Genomic DNA, 24056 nt, shown 5'->3' with positions numbered 1-24056 from the left:
GGACCGGGTCCAAGAGCCCCGGTCCCGCAGAAAAGAGTGTGGGACGCCACCGGGTAGTAGTATCATAATACTACCGGCTAGCGTAGCATGTCGTCACCGAGAGCTTAACAAGCTCCCACTAGCGACACTTCTTGCAGGCTACCATGCTAACACAGGGTAAACACGACACCTTAACATCGTGTTTTTCTCCGGGGTGACTTCTCACCCACAAGCTAACACCGAGTAAAAACACCAGCGTCGTCCGCTCTTAGTGTGCTTTCTCCGGGTCAGCTCTGCACGCCACCAGCTAGCGCCATAAGACACCAGCTAGTTTTTAGCATGTTGTCACCAGTGAGCTTAATAAACTCCCACTAACAACACGTCTGGCAAGCTATAGCAAACACGACAGCGTCCCTGCTTTACATCGTGGTTTTTCTCCGAGGTGTTTCTTAGCCAAGAGCTAAAACACTGAACAAACACACCAGCGTTTACACTCTTAAATGTGTCTTTTCTCTGACCAGCTTAATACGCTGCCAGCTAGCTTAGTGCGTTGCCATCGGTGAAGCTTAAAACAAGCTCCTACCAGCAACACGTTACACACTGCGTGCTAACACAGAGTAAACACGACAGCATAACCTGCTTCACATCGTGTTTTCTCCCAGAAGGGGTTTTTAGCCCCAAACTAAACACCGGGCAAACACCAGCGTAGTACGCTCCTACTGTATTCCTTCAGAGACAGTCCTGTACGCCGCCAGCTAGCATAATATGCTACCGGCTTGCTTAGCACGTTGCCATCGGTGAGCTTAAAGCTCCCACTAGCAACACGTTTTGCACACGACGTGCTATCACTGAGTAAAACATGACAGCATCACTGCTTCACATCGTGTTTTCGTCTCTAAAGTGGCCTCGTAGCCACGAGCTAAAACCGAGCAAACACACTAGCGTTAAACGCTCCTAGTGTTTCTCTTTCAGCTCTGCAAGCCACCAGCTAGCATCATAAACTACCAGCTGGGCAGGCTACAGTTAGCTACACGCTAAAACCGACATCGTGTTGTTTCTCTGGGACAATAAAAGCTTAGAAAGTTTTTCTCCCATACACGACTCCCCTGTTTACAGACCTTGCCACAAACAAGCTCCACGCGTGTTGTGAACAATGACCGCTGCAGTCCAGCAACGAAGGGACCCCTGTCCCTCGAAAGAGTGCGGGGTCTGCGGGAATAGAATGTCGGGTCACGACGAACACAACTCATGTGTTATTTGCCTGGGACCAACCCACGCAGCCCGAGGGCCGTGTGAGGAAGGTCCGTTCCGCATAAGTATGTGGACTAACCGAACCTAGGTTCGTCAGAAAAGCGGGCCAAACATTTCCAGTCCCTTCTACACCAAGTTAGGAAGAGGACATGGACGAGGCCCAAAAGTTACTCCGGGGTACAGATTATGTCCCCTATAACCAGGTCATTGAGCAGGCGACTGGCCAGTAAAACGAGCCTCTCCCCACGACTCATACTCGACCTCGAGTTGCCAGCGGCGTAGCCTATAGCCACGAGCCGCGGCCAGTATGAGAGAACGGTTTTAATGCCTACTCCTGTTGGCAACCAGCACTGGGACAACAGTTGACGTGTCCTGGGCTGAGCCCTACTCTTCCGCTACCCGTGGAAGAAGGGGTGGCCACACACCTCACGTCAGAAGCCACGGCTCTGACACGAGAGCCCAAATCCATTGCGAAGCACGCATCGCCTAAATGGCAGGCGTTCTCGCTTGCAGCTTACAGGCCAGGAGGAGCACCCTAGCCAGCCAGAGGCAGGCCTCGGGTAGCTACTCTACAAGAGTGAAATACAGAAAGGAGAGGGACATGGCTGGGACTATGTCAGGAGGAGACGGTGGACACCGCCTCCCCCTCTCTCTCTGGTGGTCCTGGAGTTCGGATGGCCGGGTGGGCGAGGCGAACACGCTCCGCCGCCCGATGGAAGAGAGAATAACTTTACACACTATACATTATGTGGATAATGTTGTGTGAATATAAACATGAGTTACGACTGTAACCCCGGTTCGATGATACTATGACCACGATGTCTCCTTGGCAAGACATCAGAGTGGTTATTGGAAATTGAACCCTCTCTACCTGTTTCTCCAATAAAATTCAAACCGTTACAGCCTGAATTTCAGGGGCACGGCAAAAAGAAATGAAACAGGACAAAACCAGAACATAAGGGACACACGCTCGCTACCGCAGAGGTCTCACAGACACTTCAGGGTAGCGGGGCGAATACTCGCCATGAAGAGATGGCGATTACGCCCTGTCCCCAAGGGAACGGCTCACGGTCGACTCTGTTCAACCACTATATGGCGCCATGGCACCACAATCGAGCCTAACCAGTGTTGTAGGAACCCCACTGTATGATATCGGAATGGATAAGGTGCAACACACCACAGTAGGTGCTGCACTCTATATCCAGGGATGTATACTACAGTTCGCCTCGAGACCTCCCCAAGCTAGTGGAAGCGATCTTCTCATAAGCAGGGGACAGGCGGGCGACTTTCTACAGGAAGATAATTCTCCCTGTTAGGAAAACGAACTGTACAGGAAATACCAAGAGACCAAGCTAACAGCGGGCTCTATTCGTGCTATTCCTGGTCAAAAAGAAGGGGGGGGGGGCTGCGTCCGATACTGGACCTAAGAGCCCTCAATCAGTATCTAAAGGTGTTCAAATTCAGGATATTATCAAATCCGTTCTCTCCGCATGGTGCGTCAGAGAGACTGGTTCACATCGATAGACCTAAAAGACGCCTAATTCTATGCTCCTTTTTTACCCACCACACAGAAATCTCTGTTGTTAGGGTTCTGAGGTTAAATTACGAATACACGGTGCTACCGTTTGTAACGTCCTCAGCCCCAGAGTATTTGTCGAATTCACGCAGGTTGCGATTGGCCCTCTGAGGAGAGAAGGCACTCGCATAACGTCTTACATAGAATGATGGGCTGCTACAAGCCGACTCAAAAATCAGCGGCAAGGCAGCATACTCGGAAAGTGGTGTCTCACCTACTGAAATCAAGTTTTCAGGATCAACTGCGTGTTGGTGCCTGCACAAACAGCGAATTTCATAGGCAGGACTCTGAACTCACTATTGTTCAAAGCCAGTCCGCCACTGAAAAGGATCAGTCCTTTTTGTCCTGCCTGGCACAATTTTGCACGGGCCGGAGGGTCTCCTTCAAAATGTGCATGAGAATATCAGGTATGAGGGCCTCAGCCGTATCGCTAAGACAGGCTGGGCAGTTGCGGTCGTGTGTTGGTCACAGAGAAATGTGTGTCAGCGCTGTGTCGCTGGAGGAATCTGTGATTCATCTCAGACGACTGGTCTCTGCGCCTGTCCCTGTTAGCTCCCACACTCGTGAGAGTGAGGGACCAGGGGCTGATGGTGATACTGGTGGCCCCAGAAGGGGTCACTGGGTATCAGTCAAACCTCTCCTGTACGACCGCTCATGGCTGCTTCCGTTACGCAGAAACATGCTAACGCTAGCAGGGGGCGAGTTATTTTGTCCCTGACCAGTACATCTGACTCTCTGGGCTCAGCCCATGAGGGGATGAATCTGAGTGCCGTGGGGTCACCCCAGAATGGTTTGAGACATGATGCGAGACGTCTCGCACTGTGCCGTTCCATACCAAAGTCCATTGAGTCCTTCTACAGGACCTGATGGATAGGGGCAGAGCTTTTTCCTCAATAAAGTCTGCTTGGCGGCTATCTCAGCCTGCCATATTACTTGGGGCCGAGACGGTGGGTCAGCACCGCCTGGTTTGTCGGTTCATGGAAGGGACAGAACGTCTCTTCCCGAGTCAAAAGTCCCCGGTCTCGCCCTGGGATTTGAGCCGGGTGTTGGACTCCTGTCCAACACTTTTCGAGCCTCTGTGTCAGATTGACAGAACAACTGTCAATCAAGACTATGTTACTGATGGCTTCGGTGACTACTGTAGAGCTCAGTGATCTTCATGCACTGTCAAGTACACGCTGAGTGTACGCAGTTCAAGGAAGGGGCTACAAGGGTGGTTGTCAGACCCAAACCTGGGTGTGGGCCAGAGAACCCCTTGGTACCAAGTGTCCTTGTGACCTTGGGTGCGTTGCACCCGCCTATTTTTCGCCTCTTAGGAGGATGAAAGGTTACATTGCCTTTGTCCGGTTCGGGCTTTGGAAATGTGCATTGGCAGATCTAAAGGCTTTGAGAAAGTCAGATCAGCTATTTGTGTCATGGGCTCCACGGATAGTGGGCTAGCCCATTGCATAACAGACACTTTCCCACTGGATTGTAGAGGCTATTCAGTAGCCAATTCCAGTGGTGGGATGCTGCCCCAGTAAAACGGAGGGCACATTCTACGAGGGAAATAGAGACATCATGGGCCCTCTTCGGGGGGGTCTCCATCTGAGATGTCTGCAGTGTGGCATGTTGGGTTTAGGCCTTGACATTTGCCAGGTTCTACAGTTTGGACGTAACTGCAGCCCCTGTGGCGCATACAGTACGGTCCTTAGTGTAGCCTCCAGACACGGGGATCAAGTCCCTAGGCTGGTTGCTCTGGACTTCGAGATAACAATCAGGGAGTGTACTATATCTCCCATAGCGAGACATCGAGTGAAATATTTGAAATAAAACTATAGGTTACTGACGTAACCCCGGTTTTATGATAATATAAGCGAGATGTCTCGAAAGACACCCTTCTTGTTTACGAACGAGAAGAGAAAGGTTATCTTGAATTAGGGAAAATGACCCATCCACTGACTGATATAGGAGGAGGGCGGGACCTCCAGTCAGAGGAAGGTCAGTCCAGCCAATAGGATTGTCTGGAAGTTTATGAAGGTGTACTTCTGTGTGATCACGCCGGAGGGCGCTCTCCCATAGCGAGACATCTCGCTTATATTATCATAAAACCGGGGTTACGTCAGTAACCTATAGTTTTCGCAAAAAACTGTTAGGATTTAGAACACAAGCTGTGTTAAAAGAAAATCTCTTAAAAAAACATTAAAAAGAAATACAATTCTAAATTGATTATTGTGAGGTTATAGAGCTATTTATGAACATTCTCTAATGGCATGCCCAAAACAATGAAGCCAGGGTTAAAGTGGATAATGTTTATGAGAATGTTGTTCCCATTCATCAGGTCCTGTTTAGTTTGTTCTTGTGTGTCACTTTGTTCTGCGTCAAAGCCACCGCATTGGCAAAATAGCGTGATTCTGGTAACTTTTGTTTGTCTGACGTGAAGAAAAACAAGAACAATAAAAAAGTAGAAGCCAGTCTGGAATTTCTGTGCATAAACAATAACATAACACTAATGAATTAAAGTCTACCATGTTACCCAGGCATATGTCTACAGTGAAAGATAACTGCTGAAGAAGCCACAGGTCTGAAATGAAGCCACTGTATATTCTATATTTGAGTTTTATGTGGCAAACTTCCATCTATTCACATCACAGCAGAATAATATTTACACGTAATGTCATACCCCGGCAACAGAAACTAATGATAATAGTGCAGGGCGAGTGACTTGCAGTGAAACCTCCAACAGTGTTAACCACTTAAACACTACAGTATTATATTTGGTTCTCAAAGTGGGGTCCGGGGACCCCCAGGGGTCCTTGGTGGGGTACCAGGGGGTCCCCAGCAAAATAAGTTGATAAAGCGTCACAAAAATGTTAAGCCCTTTATCCATATTTCATACTTTGGCTATTCAAAAATAGCAGATATACAAGCTCATAGCGCGGCACTGAGTGCTGCGCCATGAGCTTGTAGATCTGCTATTTTTGAAAAATCGCGAAAATGTGTGCAAATCTTATTTTCAGGTGGGGGTCCGCGGCCAAATTCATATCATTATGGGGGTCCTTGGCACGAAAACGTTTGAGAACCACTGCCCTAGGGGTCTATACTTGGTCCCCTCCTTTTTCCCCCCCATGTACCAAATATCTTTGTACAAAATAGCCGATCTACAAGCTCACAATGTGTCGTGTTTGCAACACAAACAGTCCAATTGACAAGACTGACAGCATACAGACACAGTCTGCTTGAATAAAAACATTACAAAGATTTTTTGCTCTGGCTCCTCATCTGAAAACAGAGTCGGTGGCCAGATTAAATAGATCTGCCACAATAACAGATGATAAGACTGGCAGATAGGTTGCACCAGAATGCAGTCTTTAAAGATCCTATGAGCTATTTATTTATTTATTTCACCAAATGTTCGCCTATTTTAGCAGAATGTTCACCCCTACAGTATAAATGACATGCCCTGAACAGGGATGTTCATGTGCTTAAAAGAGATGCGTGACTACGGCTGCTAAAACCAAGTGATGTTTTGGAGCACTTGCGAATAAGTCACAAAATCTTTAAAGAAGCTATTTGTCACTCCCGGTCACCATAAAACCATCATCCCAGCATGATGCAGTCTAGTAAAAAAGCACGCATTTCCAACTAAATAGAACCCGGCAAGAACTGGCCACGCCACAATGTCCCTTTTCCAGGTAACCAAAGACATTAATGGGCTGGAACAAACTCCCTTTTTCCTTGGCTTGAGAGACAAACAAGTTGAAATGAACCAAGGGAAAAAGAGGGTGAGCCATAATAACTCCTCCTGTGAGTGTGTGCTAGTCTGGAACCTTCACCACTTTGTTCCTCTGTCCTCAAACCCTCCACAAAGCCCAGCACAGCGACCCCCCCCCCCCCCCCTCCAAAAAGGCCAGCTGTCGTTCAGCTCACATCAGCCTGGTGTCTTTTGTACTCCAAAAGTTAAATCCCACCAGTAAACAAACCAAGCTGTGCTGGCGATCACCTCCACATGGCCTGTTCCCCCCCCCCCTCCCTCCCTCCCCTCACACAAACTATTTCCATCAGGATATTGATGTTAAAAAAATAAGAAAGAAAAGGAGCTACGTGGTATTTCGAATAAACAGGAAATAATCATTGGCGCCTGCAGCATTGCAGTCTCGACGCCTCTCAAAAAAGGAAATGCTGGGAGTTAAAAATAGACACCGACAAAAGAAAAAAAAGAAAATAAATAAATGCTTTAAAATCATGTGGCGAGTCTCAGCTGGATAAACAATTACCCAGGATCAATGTATAAGGTAGACGAAAAGCTGTGGGAGATAACCGCAGGCAGACTGAACTGAAATCCTTATTAAGTCCCGTAAGACTGCAGGCTTTACAAGTTGCTCCATAACCATCTTTCATTCTGAGATATACTGCAGTCTGTAGGTAGGACTTAACCATTCACTGAAAATGCAAGGAAGCAGAGAATGTGATCAACAAAAATTGTCTGAGACAGCTCTCTGAGTCGTGTTAACCACTTAAAGGAGGGGTTTACCCCAAAAGTACTTGTTTTCGATCAATTACACACCCCATGAAGCCTTGAATTCATGGAGGTCATAGAGAAGCCAATAATTTGATGACCGGTGATGACCGGCGGAGTCTACTGGTAGGAGGCTCAAAGAATGCGACAAAAACAAAAGATCTTCATGAATTCAAGGCTTTATGGGGTGTGTAATTGATAGAAAATAAGTATTTTTAACCTTATATACTGTTAACCGGGTTCCCCCAGGGGTCTATAGTTGGTCCCCTCCTTTTTCCCCTCTCCACACCAAATCTCTTCAGAAAATAGCCAACAGTGCATCGCCTATTTTCGCAGAATGTTCACCTATTTTACACAAATGTTTGCCTGTTATGACATGCCCAGAATAGGGACGCTAGGGTTCATATATGGTTAATAAGAGGAGAAGGTAACAAAAGAAGAACGGCGGTTATTTCATTGCGCTGTGCTGGTACCCACCTTGAGTCATGTATACCAGGCTGCCGGTCAAGAGGGCCACACAGTTGGTGGGCTGGTGGTTGTGCAGGTACTGGAACCCCCAGCCACGCACGTAGGACTTCTCGTACATGAGGCGCGACGCGTTGCCAATCACCTGGAGGAAGCGTTCCTGTTGACCCTTGTTAAGGTACTCGTACAGGAAGTCGTAGGCAGTCGCGAAACCAACCAAAGAGTGTGCCAAGGGAACTTCATCCCAGGGAGCATCTTTGACCAACCTGTAAGAGAAAGGAGGGCAGTCGGATCAATAAAAAAAACGAAGATTAGCAGTTAAGTGATTTGTAAACTGTAAAATCCTGAGCGTTTAAAGCTGGAGGCGGTCTCCCTGCTCTTCTATTGAGACATTTAGATCCTGCGTTCAGGGAGGACCACTACTGGTTGACAAGAGGCATTGCACGAAGCTCAAAGTGCAGTATCACCCCTGCCTAAATGAGATTTCTGTCTTAGCTCAGCAGTAGAAGTTTTGGCACTTGTGTTGGGAGACTGGGGTTCAAAATCAGGCAGGACATCAATCTTAAGGATCGCAGGTTTAATTAGCATTTCATAAATGCAACCCGTGCCCTATAGACATTAATGAGGAACTTTACATGCACACACTGCACAACTGCTTTCGTAAATGCATTTACCGGCAAGCCGGCTGGGAACAGTATTTAGTAGTGTTGTATTGCATGTGTCCTTATATGGATGTATCTGAAGACATTCTAACACTCAGTGACTGAAAGGGTTTTTAAATGTTTATCGATTGACACTGTGTGAGCAAGTTGAATTGTTTGGGGGGTCACCTGTCTCTCCTCTGCAGTGCTGGCAATCCTGATGATTGGAATGGGCCAAGCACTGTAGAGGCGGAGGGGTGTGTGTTTATGTTGGTATTATATTTTGTCTTTAGTTAATAATTGGTGAATGAATTGGCGCATGGGAAACATTGTAATGAACATATTTGACTTACTTCATTATGACATAATTTTGTAAAATATCTCATGGGCCTTAGTTAGCCTTGTTTGAGTATATAGTTACCCATAGGCTCTATTCACAGCAGCCATATTATCACTTCCTTCCCAGGTGTTACCAATGATACTAATGAAGGCTCTGTTCCATTTAGTCTAGCACAGTGGTTTCCACGACCCCCATAACTCTGAGAGTGTACAAATGGAACCAAATGGACCATTTGGAAGCCCATGAGGGTCCCTACCGCAACTGTAGACCCACTGGTGTAACAGAGTGTTTCCAGTGGGCCAACATGCACAATATCAGCACCCTGACTCTGTTTGACCAGAATGGAACAGAGCCATCATTAGCATCATTGGTAACACCTGTGAATGTCTTCATAATATGGCTGCTGTGAATAGAGCGCGTGACTCCATAGTCTAAACCAGTTGTGCATGATTGGCCAATACGCTTGTGCAAGGACGCGCTGTGATTGGTCAGTAGCCACTTTGAGTGACAGTTGGGGCAAACGCTCTCACCAAAACATTATATACTATTCTGTCCCTATCGGTACATAACTCGAACGGCGCTGAGTCGACTAGCAGACCATTGGCCGGTCGACGCGGGCACTCGCGCCTGGAGGCGCTCGGGCGCGTCTCCTCGGCCTCAAGGTCTGCTGAGTCGGCGCGCCTCCGTCATGGTCCAAAACTATACTTTATCGGCGAAAAGAAATAGTCCGCGGTTGTTTGAAAAAGGCACTTCCGCGTTGGCCACAGAAGGGGGCGTGTTTATAGCACAACTGGTTTAGACTTTGTAATGTCGCGAATAGAGCCTATTAGTGTGATGGGATGGGTGATGGGGTGCATTTCGCCTTTCCGACATGTCGCCTTTCCGACGTTAACGAACCCTATACCTAACCCTAACCGCACGCGGAAGCCACTAGTCGGAGTGGCGAGATGTCGGAATGGAAGGAGCACCCCCATGTGATGGTTTGCCTCACCTGCTTAAAAGGCATGCTACAGGTGAAAGTAAAAGTTTAGTTTGGCTTAAAGCTATCCATGACAACATCCAGGGGAGAGCTACCAGGGCCTTTGTTGAAGGGTTTCCTTGTTATAGTTTCTTAAGTTCCTGGTTTGTTTCATTTACATTATCACTGAGGATTTTACAGTGTCTATTGCAATATCAATTTAATAATGAAAACCAAGATTGTAGAATGAAACCGATATCTCAATTTAGGGAATGTGGTAAATTAATTGGATATTAAATACAAGACAGACGTATGGAATACTAACAATAAGAAGAAATAATCAGCGCAGGAACAGCAGAACAAAATAAAGCTACCCCCGATAAAACTTCTGGGTAACGCTTTAACCTGTCTGTTCCCTTTGGTACAAAAACACAGACGCTTAAGTAGCATTTTAACTTGCATTTATTGAATCTACACCAAGTCCTGCTGTTTAAAGAGCCATACAAAATTGTAGCTGGTGCAATATGCGGCACGTAAGAATGCTGACTTCCTTGTATTTTTGCAAGAGCAACCTGTTGTAAAGCAGTAAACGGTGTTTGTTGAAGGCTCTGAAGGTAATTATAGAGAAATTAACTTCAGATGTGATGATGAGGCATCTAAAGGCTGTGTTTAAACAGCCATAAGTACGCTGGCCTTTGCGTCTCATCTCACCTCTAACGCGTTATTCCCCTCACTACATCACGTTTTTGTTGTACACAAATACAAATCAAGGTGCGGCCTAATGTGTAAACTGTGCTTACACACAGACATTAACTCTGAACATTCTCCATCAACTGCCAGCTTTAAAACGCATGTTTACATATCTGTGATATGTTGTGTGCACTGCGGCAGGATAAGGTGCTTCCTCCTACTAATGCCCCCTGAGTTATGATGTATTTAAATACTAAATAAGCTCAAATATGTAGACTACACTTACATGCAGACTTCAGCAGAATTCATCCAACTGATGTCGCTATTCGCTAATACTTTAGCACTGACAGTTATTTTTATCACTACATTATGATATTATGACATTCAAAAATACAAATTGAGATGAAGTATTCTAACTTTAATTAAATTTACAGTCTCAATTCCAAACTTTCCCTGCCAACTGCCACCTTCCTTCCTTTGCGTTTAACTGCGCCAATAAAGATACGCTCCTGGATGTAGCCAATGTGTCATTTCCATATGTCAACAAGCTGGGTGGTTCATTTGCAAATAGGCAAATTTCCTTTAAACAGGAATATATCAAAGGGGATAAAAAGAATCCTTACATTGCCCCATATCCACCCAAAAAAAAACGGCACACCACCTTTAGATTCCAGACTTTGGTTGCTACATTAATCTCGTATGCACTGGAAAAGCAAGTCTGAAGAGAAATTCCACGTCACTGCAGCAGTGTATAGTGAATTACGCCAAAGCACACACGATCTCACTTCTGTATGTTTACACAGGAACTGTGTAAAAAAAAGGAACTGGGGACCTAGAATGCCACAAACTGGAGTTTTCCCCGTCGGAATATGGTTACCCTCCACAAGTTGTCGGAGACATAATTTAAGGTCAGGGATACCACAGCGGCCCGAATCCTGGAGCCACTGCGGAGCAACCGTGCGAGGTTCAGTGACCATAATAAAAGTGTGGCGAAGGGGAGAAGTCACAGCGTGTTCTTTAAGACGTGAAAACACATGCTCAGTGGCTTCTCATTCCTCAGCTGTGGGGAAGACGTCGATATTGTGGAAAAGAATGGTCTTGTAAACGGTGTTAATACCATGGTGTCTACAGTATGTAAACCCAAAGAAATAATCCTTTGGGAGAAAAAAAATCTCCTCTTAAAAGGGTGAAGGTTGCAGAACAGTGGAGTAAAACAGAGTTGGTAGAGCAAAACTCTCCAAAATGAGCTGCAGCTTTTAATAGCTGTGTGTCAGTGACCCGTCAAGCACTGATTTCTTTAGCATGAGAATGTGTATGTTATAGAAGCATTTCAGGCTGTAGGCCTAATAGAGAAAGTTGGGATGGACAAAGGAATGTGATCCTGTGATCCTTTTCTTAGCCACTTGGCCGAATGTCCGCCGACAAATGTTCGCTATTATGTCCAGAATAGGGACGCTAGGATTCATGTAGTAAAATTATCTCTTTGTTATTGTTATTGCGGCTTCAATGTCGAGGAACCAAAACCATATACTTTTACTACTCGTGTATGAGATGCAACAATAGAAATCTTGAAGCTGTGCGAGCACTGCACACTCACTAGACACAGTGCAAACGTGACAGCTTTGCATCAAGAGTCTTGATCTTAGATTTCTAGATTAGACACTTGCACAGTACGTGACATACAGTAACTTCAGGCCCTGCTGCAAGAGATCAAAGCTGTGCATCGTGGGATAATATGCTATATTTATTTTTCCATCGTTTTTGATGTTTGCTTAGTGTCATTGTTGTTCTCTTTTAGATCTCACTATAAAGGAAATGAGGCGGAGCACTTTGAGAAGCAGATGAGCACTGAGGTTCAATACCAAGTCACACACACACAGCCATCACAGTCTGTGATGATGGGCGGCTGGAAATATTCTGCATCAGGAGTCTCGATCTTAGATTTCGAGTTTAGACACTTAACCAGAGGCCCCACTGCAAGAGATCAAAGCTGTGTTGCATGCTTCTGATATTCTATTTTGGCTGTACAGACGCTGTTTAAGAGGGGTGTTGATGTTCTATCAGTCCCTCGTAGAGTTGCTGGTCGTTTCTCACACTTTATATCTTTTGTCAGACTGTGACTCTTGACTGGCGTCCTGGCATAACTGCCAGCTTCCGCTAACACTGTCCCGTAACCGAAAGTTCACAGGTTCGACCCCTAGAGCTGCCAAATGTGAACACACCAGCATTCATCACTGTCAAAGGGTCCTACAGAGCGAGATGCCGGACCACTTTCTCATGTGTTCTAAGACACATGAAAGGACCCCCAGGGGTCCTTGAGGGGGTTCCAGGGGGCCCCCCGGCTAAATGATTGATAGTTAGGAAACACATGGAAACTTAAGGGTCTGCAACTCAGAGGCTGTACATTACAAATGTAACCAAATGGACCCTTACTGGTCCATTTGGTTATATTTGTACAGTCTCTGAGTTAAAGGTAGGGTAAGTGATGTTCCTTTGTTAAAATAAGTGTTAAATAACTACATATTATGATAGTAATCATTGCTGCTTACATTAAAAGAGGAGTTCACCCAAAACATTACTTATGTTCTATCAATTACACACCCCATGAAGCCTTGATTTCATGGATTTATTTTTGTTTTTGTGGCATTCCTAAAACAATAATTTGATGACCGTGTGTATTTCCGTTAGGAGACACAAATAATCTACTTTGTGTCTCCTACCGGATACATTAGCCGGTAGGAGACAGGAATCAAATTATTAGCTTAGGAATGCGACAAAAACAAATAAGAATCCATGGATTCAAGGCTTCATAGGGTGTGCAATTGATAGAAAATAAGTCATGTTTTGGGTGAACTCCTCCTTTAACATTGCTGTTTCATTGAGTGTTCAGTAACAGGAGTCTCCCTGTCTCTCCAGCTCTTGAATAAACAGAAAAATGCATTTTCAGGTTGGGATACCAATTTTATCCAATCAGGAGATAGAACTCATACAGGATACAGGATAAATAAGTGAAATTGGAAGTGTAACAATATAAAATTGAAGCTGACAAATGGGTACTCTCTCCCGATTGGTTGGACATTTGCAACCCACCTGAGAATATATTTTTTGTTTATTAAAGAGCTGGAGAGATGGGAGGACCCCTGTTATTGAACAAACACTCTATAGCATAGGCTCCTATCCGAATATAGAGGTTTAACAAAAAAACTTTTGTTTTGACTAAAAGATATCACTTGCCCTACATTTAAATCAACACTGGATTTTACTGTGCAGATTGAGATCCGTGACCTAATCCATATCAAACTGGAGGGGCCTTGAAAATGAAAAAAGGTCAAGAATCTCTGCTCTCTAAGCCAGTGGTTCTCAAACTTCTTCATGTCAAGGACCCCCAAATTGACACTTTTTAGCCCACGGACCCCCATTTGAAAAGATATGCCTCAGGGACCCCCATAAGAGAAGATTTTTACGGCTCTAGCAGTGATTCTCAACCAAGGACCCCCAGTTTGACATGCATTAAGCTACGGACCCCCATTTAATGACATTTCTATCTCTGGGACCCCAATTTATAAAGTAAAATCAATGTTTATTTAACTCTGAGAGTGTACAAATGGAACCAAATGGACCCGTTAGGGAGCATTTGGTTCCATTTGTACACTCTCAGAGTTACAGACCCATAAGGGTCCATTTGGTTCCTATCCATCATTTAGCTGGGGACCCCCTGGAACCCCCTCAAGTACCCCTGGGGGTCCCCGGACCCCACTTTGAGAACCAATGCTCTAAGCAGTCGCTTAGCATCAGCTAAACACCGAAAATTTCAAATGCAAAATGTATAATGACATTATCCAGCCAGAGTCCTCTGGGATCTCCTCCCTGGTCAGCTAAACTGCGGTCACAAACCCCAGATGGGCGCCATCGCAGCGCCGTGAGCCACTCCAGCTCAACATCTGAACATTTCATTTCCTTTTAACAGGGTCATGTTCAGGAATGAATTTGAACAGCTGTTATACATATTTCCTGGACCACAGGCCCGTCGGACCACAATGCGCTACCCCTGCCCCCCCCCCCCCCCCCCTCCCCCTCCGCTCTTATGTGCTGCAGCCAGCCACACAGAAAAATGATAATAATGCATTGAAAGGCACAGGGATTGGCTGAAAGGAGGAGGGATCAACATAAGTGGTGTAAAGTAACTGTAAGTACGTTTACTCAAGTACTGTACTTAAGTACAAATTTGAGGAATTTATCTCAGAGGCAAATATTGTACTTTTTACTCCACGACAATTATGTGTTACTAGTTACTTAGTAGATTTTGATTATCATTACTGAACATACATTACCCACTTCAGCCCTATATACATTTTGGCCATTTGAAAATAGACGATCTGCAAGCTCACGATGCGTCGCGATGCCACGCATTGTGAGCTTTTAGATCTGCTATTTTCAAAAGATTTTTTATACATTTTATACATTTGAAAACTTGTGAAATGGGACATCTCTGCATAATGAGCACTTTCTACTTTTGGTACTTTAAGTACATTTTGATACCAATACTTTTGTACTTAAGTAAAAAAATGTGAGTGCTTTTTCCACCACTGATGGACATTGGATAGCCAGTGGATGAACACGTGCGTAGGAGGGGCTGCTGATATCAGAGTTCCATATTTATGCCTCGCTACGATTTCTAATGTTCATTGTGATGAGAAAAACATTGGCCATTTTTCCACACCTGAGAGTGAGTGAGATAATGTGGAAAATACATCAAGTGAAAACTACACCTTCTTGGAAATGATGCTAAATATTAAAAGACGAGCAGATATAAAGGGCGTTTGCAAGCTGACACCTAGGATAATGCATATTGAACCACTTAAAGGGATTTTTCACTGTCAAACATGTTTGGGGTCATTTTAACGTCTACTCTGGCTCTTGTGAGGACCTCAGACAGTTTTGTTCAAGTTGCTTGATTCAGTATTTATATCCAGGGTCTTCAACCTTTTCAGGCCAAGGACCCCCTAGCTGAGAGAGAGATGAAGCAGGGACCCTCTCTATATTGTATAAAATTGTGTTTCAGATTCAACTTGGTCTGCTCTTTTTTCCCCTCTACACCTATAACTCTTTGCCATGTAGATCTGCTATTTTTGGCTAAAGTTATGTTCAGAAAAGGGATGCTAGGGTTCAAGTGGTTATGGTAAAAAAAAAATATATCACACAAAGATTTGGCAGACCCCCTGTAGTAACTCTGAGGACCCCCTAGGGGTCCCGGACCCCCTGTTGAAGACCCCTGCACTATACAGTACACCGTCCTATGACAAATAGCCAAAATAGCCCATTTACAAGCTCACAGCAATTTTTGCTGTTTTAGATAATCTTGAAATGTTCAGGTGGAAAGTGGTCAAGATGTTGAACTGTTATAGGCTACAACCGTTGAACCGCTAAATGGGCTTCATGGATGGATGGATGGATAAATAAATAGGCCTGGACCACTGGAGTAGCGGTCCAGGCACCTACTGTAGGTTAGCTGTAAGTAACCTGACAGCCTGTGACAGCGCGTCGCAGGTTCGAGTCCCGATCCCGACGGCCTTTGCTGCATGCAACCTACTATCCTATCAATAAAGGCATAAAAAAATCCCCCAAAATAAATCTTAAAAATACATAAATCAATAAATCAATAAATAACTATTTGAAAATGTACCAACTAGGCTGAGCCGCCATCCTCTCCATGTAGTCCCGGGCGAGGTCCAGCGCCCCGGCGCGGTGCGGGTACAGCAGGCAGAACATGGACAGCACGCCCAGGTTGTTGCCGTACACCTCGTTCCAGCGGGCGCTGAACTCGGCGGGGCTCCAGGGCGGCAGGTACTCCTCAGGCCGCTCCAGCATGGTCTCGCCGGCCTCGCGGATCCTCCGCGCCATGTCCCGGTGCGTGCCCGCCGCCGCCGCCTGCAGCTCCTCCACGTCCGCCTGGCCGAAGTACAGCATGGGGTGGCCGTCGTAGTTCCCGCCCATGAAGGGGATTCCCCCGCTGGGGTCCGCCTCCTCCTCCTCACCCACCCCTGCCGTCCCCCCGGCCCCCGCCGTCCCCGCTGCCGCCACCAGGGCGGGGGCCAGGGGTGGCAGCAGCAGCGGCAGCAGCAGCAGCAGGGGCCACAGCAGCGTTATGAGGAACACCGTGGGAGCCCCGCGGGTGTGGGTCCTCATAGTAACATCAGAAGGGAGGGGACCGTGGCATCGCCCGAAAGCAGCTCAGCTGAGGGGGGAGAGAGGGAGGAAGAGGGGAGGGGAGAGAAGGATTTGAGTAAGCCAGCCCATATTATTCTCTCCACAGCGTTTTTCTTACAAAGACCCTGCATTCCTAGAATAATTAGATACAGCTGTAGTCGTCCTGATCATTTCTGACTTTACCGTACGGTTCCAGCACAGACATAAGAACTTGTACTACCAGACAAATCACACAAAAGTCCCCCAATACAGCAGGCCAGGCAGCATCTCGTACTGTACTGTACTGTACTGTACTGTACTGTACTGTACTGTACTGTACTGTACTGTACTGTACTGTACTGTACTGTACTGTACTGTACTGTACTGGTAGCGGCTGACTTATACAGATTTGAATGATTTATATTGTAAATCTTCATCTACGTTACATTTTCTATTGTTACCAAGGAGTGTGTGTTTTAGCCAAATGTACATTCTGCTTATCTTTTATGTAATTTATTTATGTATTTGGACATTTTAGTTGGGGAGAATATACTGAAAGATAGTACATGAAGGTTCATGTACTATCTTTCAGTATATTCTCCCCAACTAAAATGTCCATATACATAAACACAGAGGAGATTATGTGCACATCTTGTACCTACAGTATGTTTAGGCCAGGGGCGGGACATCAAGGCAAGAATCAAGGAGAAGAAAGGTAAAACATCCACATTTTTGCTTGATGAAGACCTTTAAATAAAGTACATTTTGGGAGCTTTAAACCAGTGTGCGGATGTGTTACCTTTCTTCTCCCAAATACCTATAAACACAACTCTTGGCAACTATGATACTAACTTACTGTCTGCTGTGTGTTTTTTACCATGCACACCCAGATGGCCAGACTTATTGTCCTCAGCACCCTGGAGGTAATAAATGGCCCATTGCTAAAGTAACATTAGTCTGACTCTGGTCTGCTAAGTTGTTGGAGAGACGGTCTTTAAAAGAAAACGCTGCGCTTTACAGAAAGACAAGAGCTAACCTTCATCACCGCTCCGAACACAAGAGTATAAATTCCATGACCTTAGTGGAGAGCTCTTGGCAATGGCGTGGTGGAAAAGCATTTGGTAGTGATTTAAAAGTTGTCTAGACTGAAGTCCATTTTTATGGCATGAGCTGAGCTGTCCTAGGGTTTATTGTGTAACTTTTTTTTTTTTTTATTAACGCCGGATAAACAAGAGCAATCTCGTCTCAGGAAATCATCTATTATACTTCCAGACCACAAAGTCGATGCTGACATTTGACCTTCCGAGGCGAGACATTCCTGCCTGAGGGCACTGTGGTGGATCACACGAGGACAGTAACACAGTGAGTGGACCTTTGGCCAAAAAGGAGCTGGTCAGGGAAACATACAAGCCCAGGGCTCATGTCTTACTGCAGTGGTTCTCAACCTGTGGGTCGGGACCCGCATGATTTTGGGGGGTCCCCAGATGACAGTGAAGTGACATTTTATGGACTTTTAAGACCCTTTTAATACCTAAAAAATAAAAAATAAATTAAAGAAAAGAAAAAGACCATTACAGCATCAAAAGTAATCAACAAACTATACTATAAAACATTGGCCGAATTGTCAAATAATACAAGAAAGAGGCAAATATTGTGAAAATAGCCGATCTACAAGCTCGCAACGCGAGGCGTTGCGAGCTTGTAGATCTGCTATTTTCACAATATTTATTTGTGGAAAGGAGTCAAACAAAATAGGGGGGTCCCCAGTTCAAATATGATTATTTTGGGGGTCACTGCCTAAAAAGGTTGAGAACCACTGTCTTACTGGACTGTATAGCAGCAGCCCAGCAGCCCATGAGAGGCTACTACCCCCATTCTTTCACACACTTTGTGACTGAGCCCATAACTTCTTCTGAAAGTGGGATGGTCCATAACTGCTGCTTTCCGTTGAATAACGTGGTCACGAAGACAACCTATTGGCCTTTTGTTCTCTAAATCAACGTGGTAACAAAAATAAATAGGCTAACATACAAAATACAGGGGTAGATAGATCATCAGAACTTCTGGATGTTCCTGCAGGGCCTCCCCCCCCCCCCCCCCCCCCCCCGAATGACAGTATATAGCTGTGGTGGAAAGTAACTAAGTACATGTACTCAAGTACTGTACTTGAGTACAATGTTCAGGTACTTTTACTTTACTGGAGTACTTCCAATTTTCTATGCTTTTACCACTACTCCACTACATCTCGGAGACAAATATTTTACTTTTACTCCACTACAATTATTTGAAAACTTTAGGTACTTGTTACTTTGTAGATTTTGATTATTATTACAAAACATACATTAACCATTTCAGCCCTAATTCATTTGAAAATAGCAGATCTACAAGCTCACGTGTTGCACGTTGTGAGCTTGTAGATCTGCTATTTTCAAAATGTTATATACGAAATGTTCATACATTTTAGACATATGATAACTTGTGAAACAGGACATTCTGCATAATGAGTACTTTTACTTTTGGTACTTTAAGTAAATGTTGCATTGCATCGCAGTATTGATAATTTTACTTAAGTAGGCTACAAAATACTTTTCCACAGTATGTAGCCACACTACAGGCCTTATTTTCGACCAAAAAAGCTGATGGGTTTACCAATATTAAAACACTTACTGGAGGCCTGTAATTTTAACTGTGAAAAGTGTCTCGCAGTGAGCAGTGGGCTGACCTAAATAGCGTTTTCCATGTCAACCACCAAATGGTTTTATGGTACCACTACTACCCACATATATGGCAAACACACACACACACACACACACACACACACACACACACACACACACACACACACACACACACCTACTGTACTGTTGTCCTCCTGCGCTGCGGGTGGCACTATGCCCGTGCGCGCTTGGCACGGTGGCACCATAGGGGTGGCACCAATCTTACAAATTCAATCTTGAGTCTGTGACCCTTGACATGAAAAAGTTCTCAAACTTTTTCATGTCAAGGACCCCCAAAATGATATGTATTTCGCTGCGGACCCCCCATCTAAAAAATATTTTGTGCCAGGGATTTTTCAAAAATAGCAGATATACAAGCTCATAGCGCGGCACCAACGCCAAAGATTTTTTTTAAATATATAAAAACCGGTCAAAACTTTCTTTTCTCATTTATTTTAGACAAACACATTATTACGCATCTGACGTGCTGTAGCCTATATAGACGTTTTAAAACCTGTGATTAGATCTGTAAACCCCCGTTTGCTGTCTTCACTTTTTTTCCCAATCAATTACCGACAATCGATAAAGCCGAAAAACATGCACAAAAGCAGCCCTTGTTCGGTCTCTTTTCTATCACGAAAAGGGCTTAAAAAGCAATAAAAAATAAAATCCGTTTAAGCTTTTACCTGTCAAACCCGGGGCAGTCACGATTGAATCGGTATTCCAGTCCTCACACGACGAGTCATTTCTGCTGCTCCAACACAAGTCTCTAAACTTTTGCTACTTGTGATGATCGGGGTATAATTGAAAAGGGTTTTTTCTCCTCTTTCTTTTTTAGGAGCGAGAAGGAGAAGTTTCAGATGGCAGGAAAAGAATGTGAGTGTGGAGAGCAGCGAGCGTCATGCTGAATGAGAGGAGGGGCAGAGAGAAAGGGGAAAGTGGCTTAAAGGAGACCTAATACATTAAGTGGGCTGCAGGGCTGCCCTCCCACAATGCTTCACAGGTAATCCTTTACTTTACAGGAGTGGTTCTCACTCAACTTTTTCATGTCAAGGACCCCCAAAATGATATGTATTTGACTAAGGACCCCCATCTCAAAGATGTTTTGTGGCAGGGATTTTTTTTTTAATGTAGCAGATCTACAAGGACCCCCAAAATGATATGTATTTGGCTGCGGACCCCCCCCCCCCCATCTCAAAAATATTTTGTGCCAGGGATTTAAAAAAAATAGCAGATCTACAAGCTCATAGCTCGGCATTCGGTGGCGCGCTATGAGCTTGTATATCTGCTATTTTTGAATAGCCAAAGTATAAAATAGGGTTAAAGTGGTTAAAATCATTCTGACGCTATATTAACTAATTTAGCTGGGGACCCCCTGGTACTACCCCGCCCCCCCCCCCAAGGACCCCTGGGGGTCCCCGGACCCCACTTTGAGAACCAATAACTTACAGTATGAAGGCACATGTGCTGCATTACCTTGAAACTTACAGCATTCATGCAGTCACATGAGTTTCATATTTGCAGTGGTGGAAAAAGGAACTCACATTGCAATGCAGAAATACTGTTATTGTTATTTTAGTAATAGTAATAGTACAGAATTCAATATTTACTTGAGTAAAAGTATTGGTACCAAAAGTAGATCTCATTGTGCAGAATGTTCCATTTCACAAGTTTTCAAATGTATAAAAATCATCTTAAATAATCTAAATCTACAAAAGGAACTATTGACTAAAGTTTTCAAATAATTGTAGTGGAGTAAAAGTACAATATTTGCCTCTGAGATGTAGTGGAGTAAAAGTATAAACAATTGGAAATACTCCATTAAAGTAAAAGTACCTCAAAATTGTACTTAAGTAAATGTACTTACGGTAGGTGGAAAGTAACTAAGTACTTGGTGGACCACCACTGCATATTTGTTGAAAGCAGCCAGATAAATGCTGTAGTTCACGCCAGGGTCATAGGGTGAAGAAAAGAGAGCAAGTAATTGCAGAGGCAAATGTGTAACAAAATCATAGAACATTTTATTTCATTGACAGTACTTCAACACTAGGAACACATAATTCAACTTTCCCTGTGTTTTCAATAACTTAAGACCACTAATGAATTGAACATAAGGCAAATGTGCATGTAAAAGTTTCCAGATCAGATGAGAAAAAAGGGGGGGAGGGTGTACAATCACTAAAGCTGTGTTTTGCACACACAGCAAAAGTAATCATTCAATTTGAATAACCCTGACTTCAGAGCCATCCGGGTCATCTAAATTATATTCTCCTTAATGTCAAATTACTTATTAACTTCTTTATAAGAGATGGCTCCTCTGGCGCAACTTGTCTATGCACACCAACTAAATAACCATTCACAAGTCAGTTAAAACATACCTCAAACTGGCACAGCATTATGAAGCATGAGTAGGCCTAGTCCATTCTTTTTTTTAAAGTCACTCAAAAGAGCACATTGCAACGTTGCACCAAAAAAGAATACAGAACATCAAGCATAGTCTTCATCAAACCATTACTATCAACAGTTTTCCCAAACTGGTGGGATAGTTTTGTGTTTTTATGACAGCCAACACAGAACAATTATTGTGGCATTCTTCAGCGACAATGACCTGAAATAACACTTTCCACAAACCGACACTGGAAACAATTAGATCTTGAACGCCATATTCAAGTCACTAAAACACATTTGGTGAAGTAAAATGTAAAAAAAAAAGAGAGAGAGAAAACCCCTGATAACACACAACAGTGTAATAATACATTTGTTTACAAATACTGACAAATACCATTTGCACAGGGAAGGGAAGTTTCTTAATGAGTTGGGTTGCGGTTACATCTTGAGGTAATCACTTCGGGAATAAAACGGACGATGGAAATACTGTGTACATTTTCAACAAAAATGTTCTCTAGTATCCTTACTTATGAACGTCAAACAAGAAACCTGTGCAGCACAAATGGACGTGTATTTAAAATGTAAATGGGGTCAACTGGTTAGGTCTCTAAGGTACATAAGAAACATGAGAGGGGGGGGGGGGAGGGGGGTCCTCACATAAAACAATAAGACCACTACATAGTTTATCATCATTATTTGCTGACACTCACACACACGCATTATTTTGGCAAGTAATTATTTCCACATATTACAGTACAATAAACCACGGAACAACGTAGAAGATGTGGGCGTTATTACTGAGAGATACATTCACATGGTTTCTCCAGAGGGGAAGATGGTTCACAGTAAAGTCCTCAGTGTTCATTTAACACCGCCAGGCGAGGCGACGTTGCGGCATCAAATGCCGAAACAAACAGACTAAACGCCTAATTCATGCTCCGCCTTGCGGAAGTGTTGTGCGCTGAGAATGGCCCGAGAATAGCAGACCTACAAGCTCACAACGCGTCACATCCGCAAGACGTTGTGAGCTTGTAGGGTCGGCTATTCTCTGCACACAACACCAGCATGCAACAAAGTATGAATCAGGCTTAAGGGGCCTTGTCCACCAAGACGTTTATTTTATTTTATTTCTTCCTGAGCGCAGCGTGTGTTTTTAATCGTTTACAATGGGAGCGCCACGTTTTTGGAAAAAGCAGCAGAACGACAAGGCACCGAGTGCCTATTCTGCTTGCCGAAAGCTGAAATATTTTCAACGTGGGTGTTTGGAAGCGTATTTAGGGCGAGTGCCTTGCATTTTCTGCTGGGGGGGAGAAAAAAATACCCATGGACACGGCCCCTAAGGGATGGTTTCCACAAGCCAGGCCATCAGGCTGCTGAACAGGCTCCGGGTCCTGTCCCCATGTCAATGATAAGGTCTTATTACACTGGCACTGTCACTTTATGTTTGACTGTGGGTGTGTGTGTGTGTGTGTGTGTGGGGGGGGGGGGGTATTTTCTGGTCCCAGAGGGAGGGGAAATTACATTTACGGGTTCACTCAGCAGATGGCTGCTCAGGTGGCTCAGAGCTGCTCAGACGACACCGTTTGTACGAATAAGTATAAAACACGGCTTAAGTGGTTAAATTAACACTGCAGACTTTTACTGTGTTCCTGTGCTCCACAGATGGGGAGGGATCAGGTGTGTGTGTGTGTGTGTGTGTGTGTGTGTGTGTGTGTGTGTGTGCTGTGTGGAGAGGTGACTACAGGGCAAAAATGGAGGCACATTCCTCTCCTGAGGCAGACGAGTGAGGGAGGAGGACGTCTCTAGGACAGAGTCTGGCACCTCTTCACCACGGAATCCGGGGGTCTGGGGTAGTAACCGGTGGTGCAAGGCTTGTCGGGAGAGAACCTGGGGAACTTGTATTCCAGAGGGAGAGCTGAAACCAAAGAGAAACTACAATAATGTCGCAATTACAATTTAGGCATTTTTGCACATGTATGCTCTTATCCACAGTGGCTTACAAAGTGAATTGTCTACATTTCAAGGGCTGACAGGCCCTGTTTTCTAAATTATTATTTTTTTTAACATAAAAAATATAAAAATACAAAAAATATTTAAAAAAAACTAAAATATCTCAAAATATGTTGTTCCAGAGATCCCCAGATGCAATATGATATTTTTGACCAAATACCTCAATATCAATATTGTGATGACAATAGACCATCTTTTTTTGTTTCCAAAATAAAATAAATTGAAACAATAGCCAAAATTCAAGCTCACAGCCGATAAAAAAAAGAGAAAGATTTGTTCATTTTTTTTAATTTTTTTAATAATTTTTATCCCACGATTTTGTAACCCACATTTTTTCACCCAGTGCCAATTGCCTAT

At 44.3% G+C, this 24056-nt stretch overlaps 2 protein-coding genes across 2 annotated transcripts in view; both read right to left on the bottom strand.

The window, feature by feature from the left end:
* dse (dermatan sulfate epimerase) overlaps positions 1–20183 on the bottom strand; it is a 34395-nt gene extending 14212 nt beyond the window's left edge. Inside the window, exons 1-3 of the mRNA XM_084083184.1 lie at positions 19988–20183; positions 16082–16633; positions 7782–8035 (exon numbers count right to left, since the gene is read on the bottom strand). Coding sequence (XP_083939310.1) covers positions 7782–8035; positions 16082–16584 — 757 coding nt within the window. The 5' untranslated portion in view covers positions 16585–16633; positions 19988–20183. The remainder of the gene's footprint in view (positions 1–7781; positions 8036–16081; positions 16634–19987) is intronic.
* A 1117-nt stretch (positions 20184–21300) lies between these two features.
* nt5dc1 (5'-nucleotidase domain containing 1) overlaps positions 21301–24056 on the bottom strand; it is an 83183-nt gene continuing 80427 nt past the window's right edge. Inside the window, exon 12 of the mRNA XM_084083185.1 lies at positions 21301–23604. Within this exon, the coding sequence (XP_083939311.1) occupies positions 23492–23604 (113 nt within the window). The 3' untranslated portion in view covers positions 21301–23491. The remainder of the gene's footprint in view (positions 23605–24056) is intronic.

This window comes from Gymnoscopelus microlampas, assembly GCF_963454915.1.
Source record: "Gymnoscopelus microlampas genome assembly, chromosome: 16".
In the NCBI taxonomy this organism is placed as follows: Eukaryota; Metazoa; Chordata; class Actinopteri; order Myctophiformes; family Myctophidae; genus Gymnoscopelus; species Gymnoscopelus microlampas.
The sequence above is the reverse complement of the archived record's forward strand: the minus strand, read 5'-3'. Positions and strand labels throughout refer to the sequence as shown.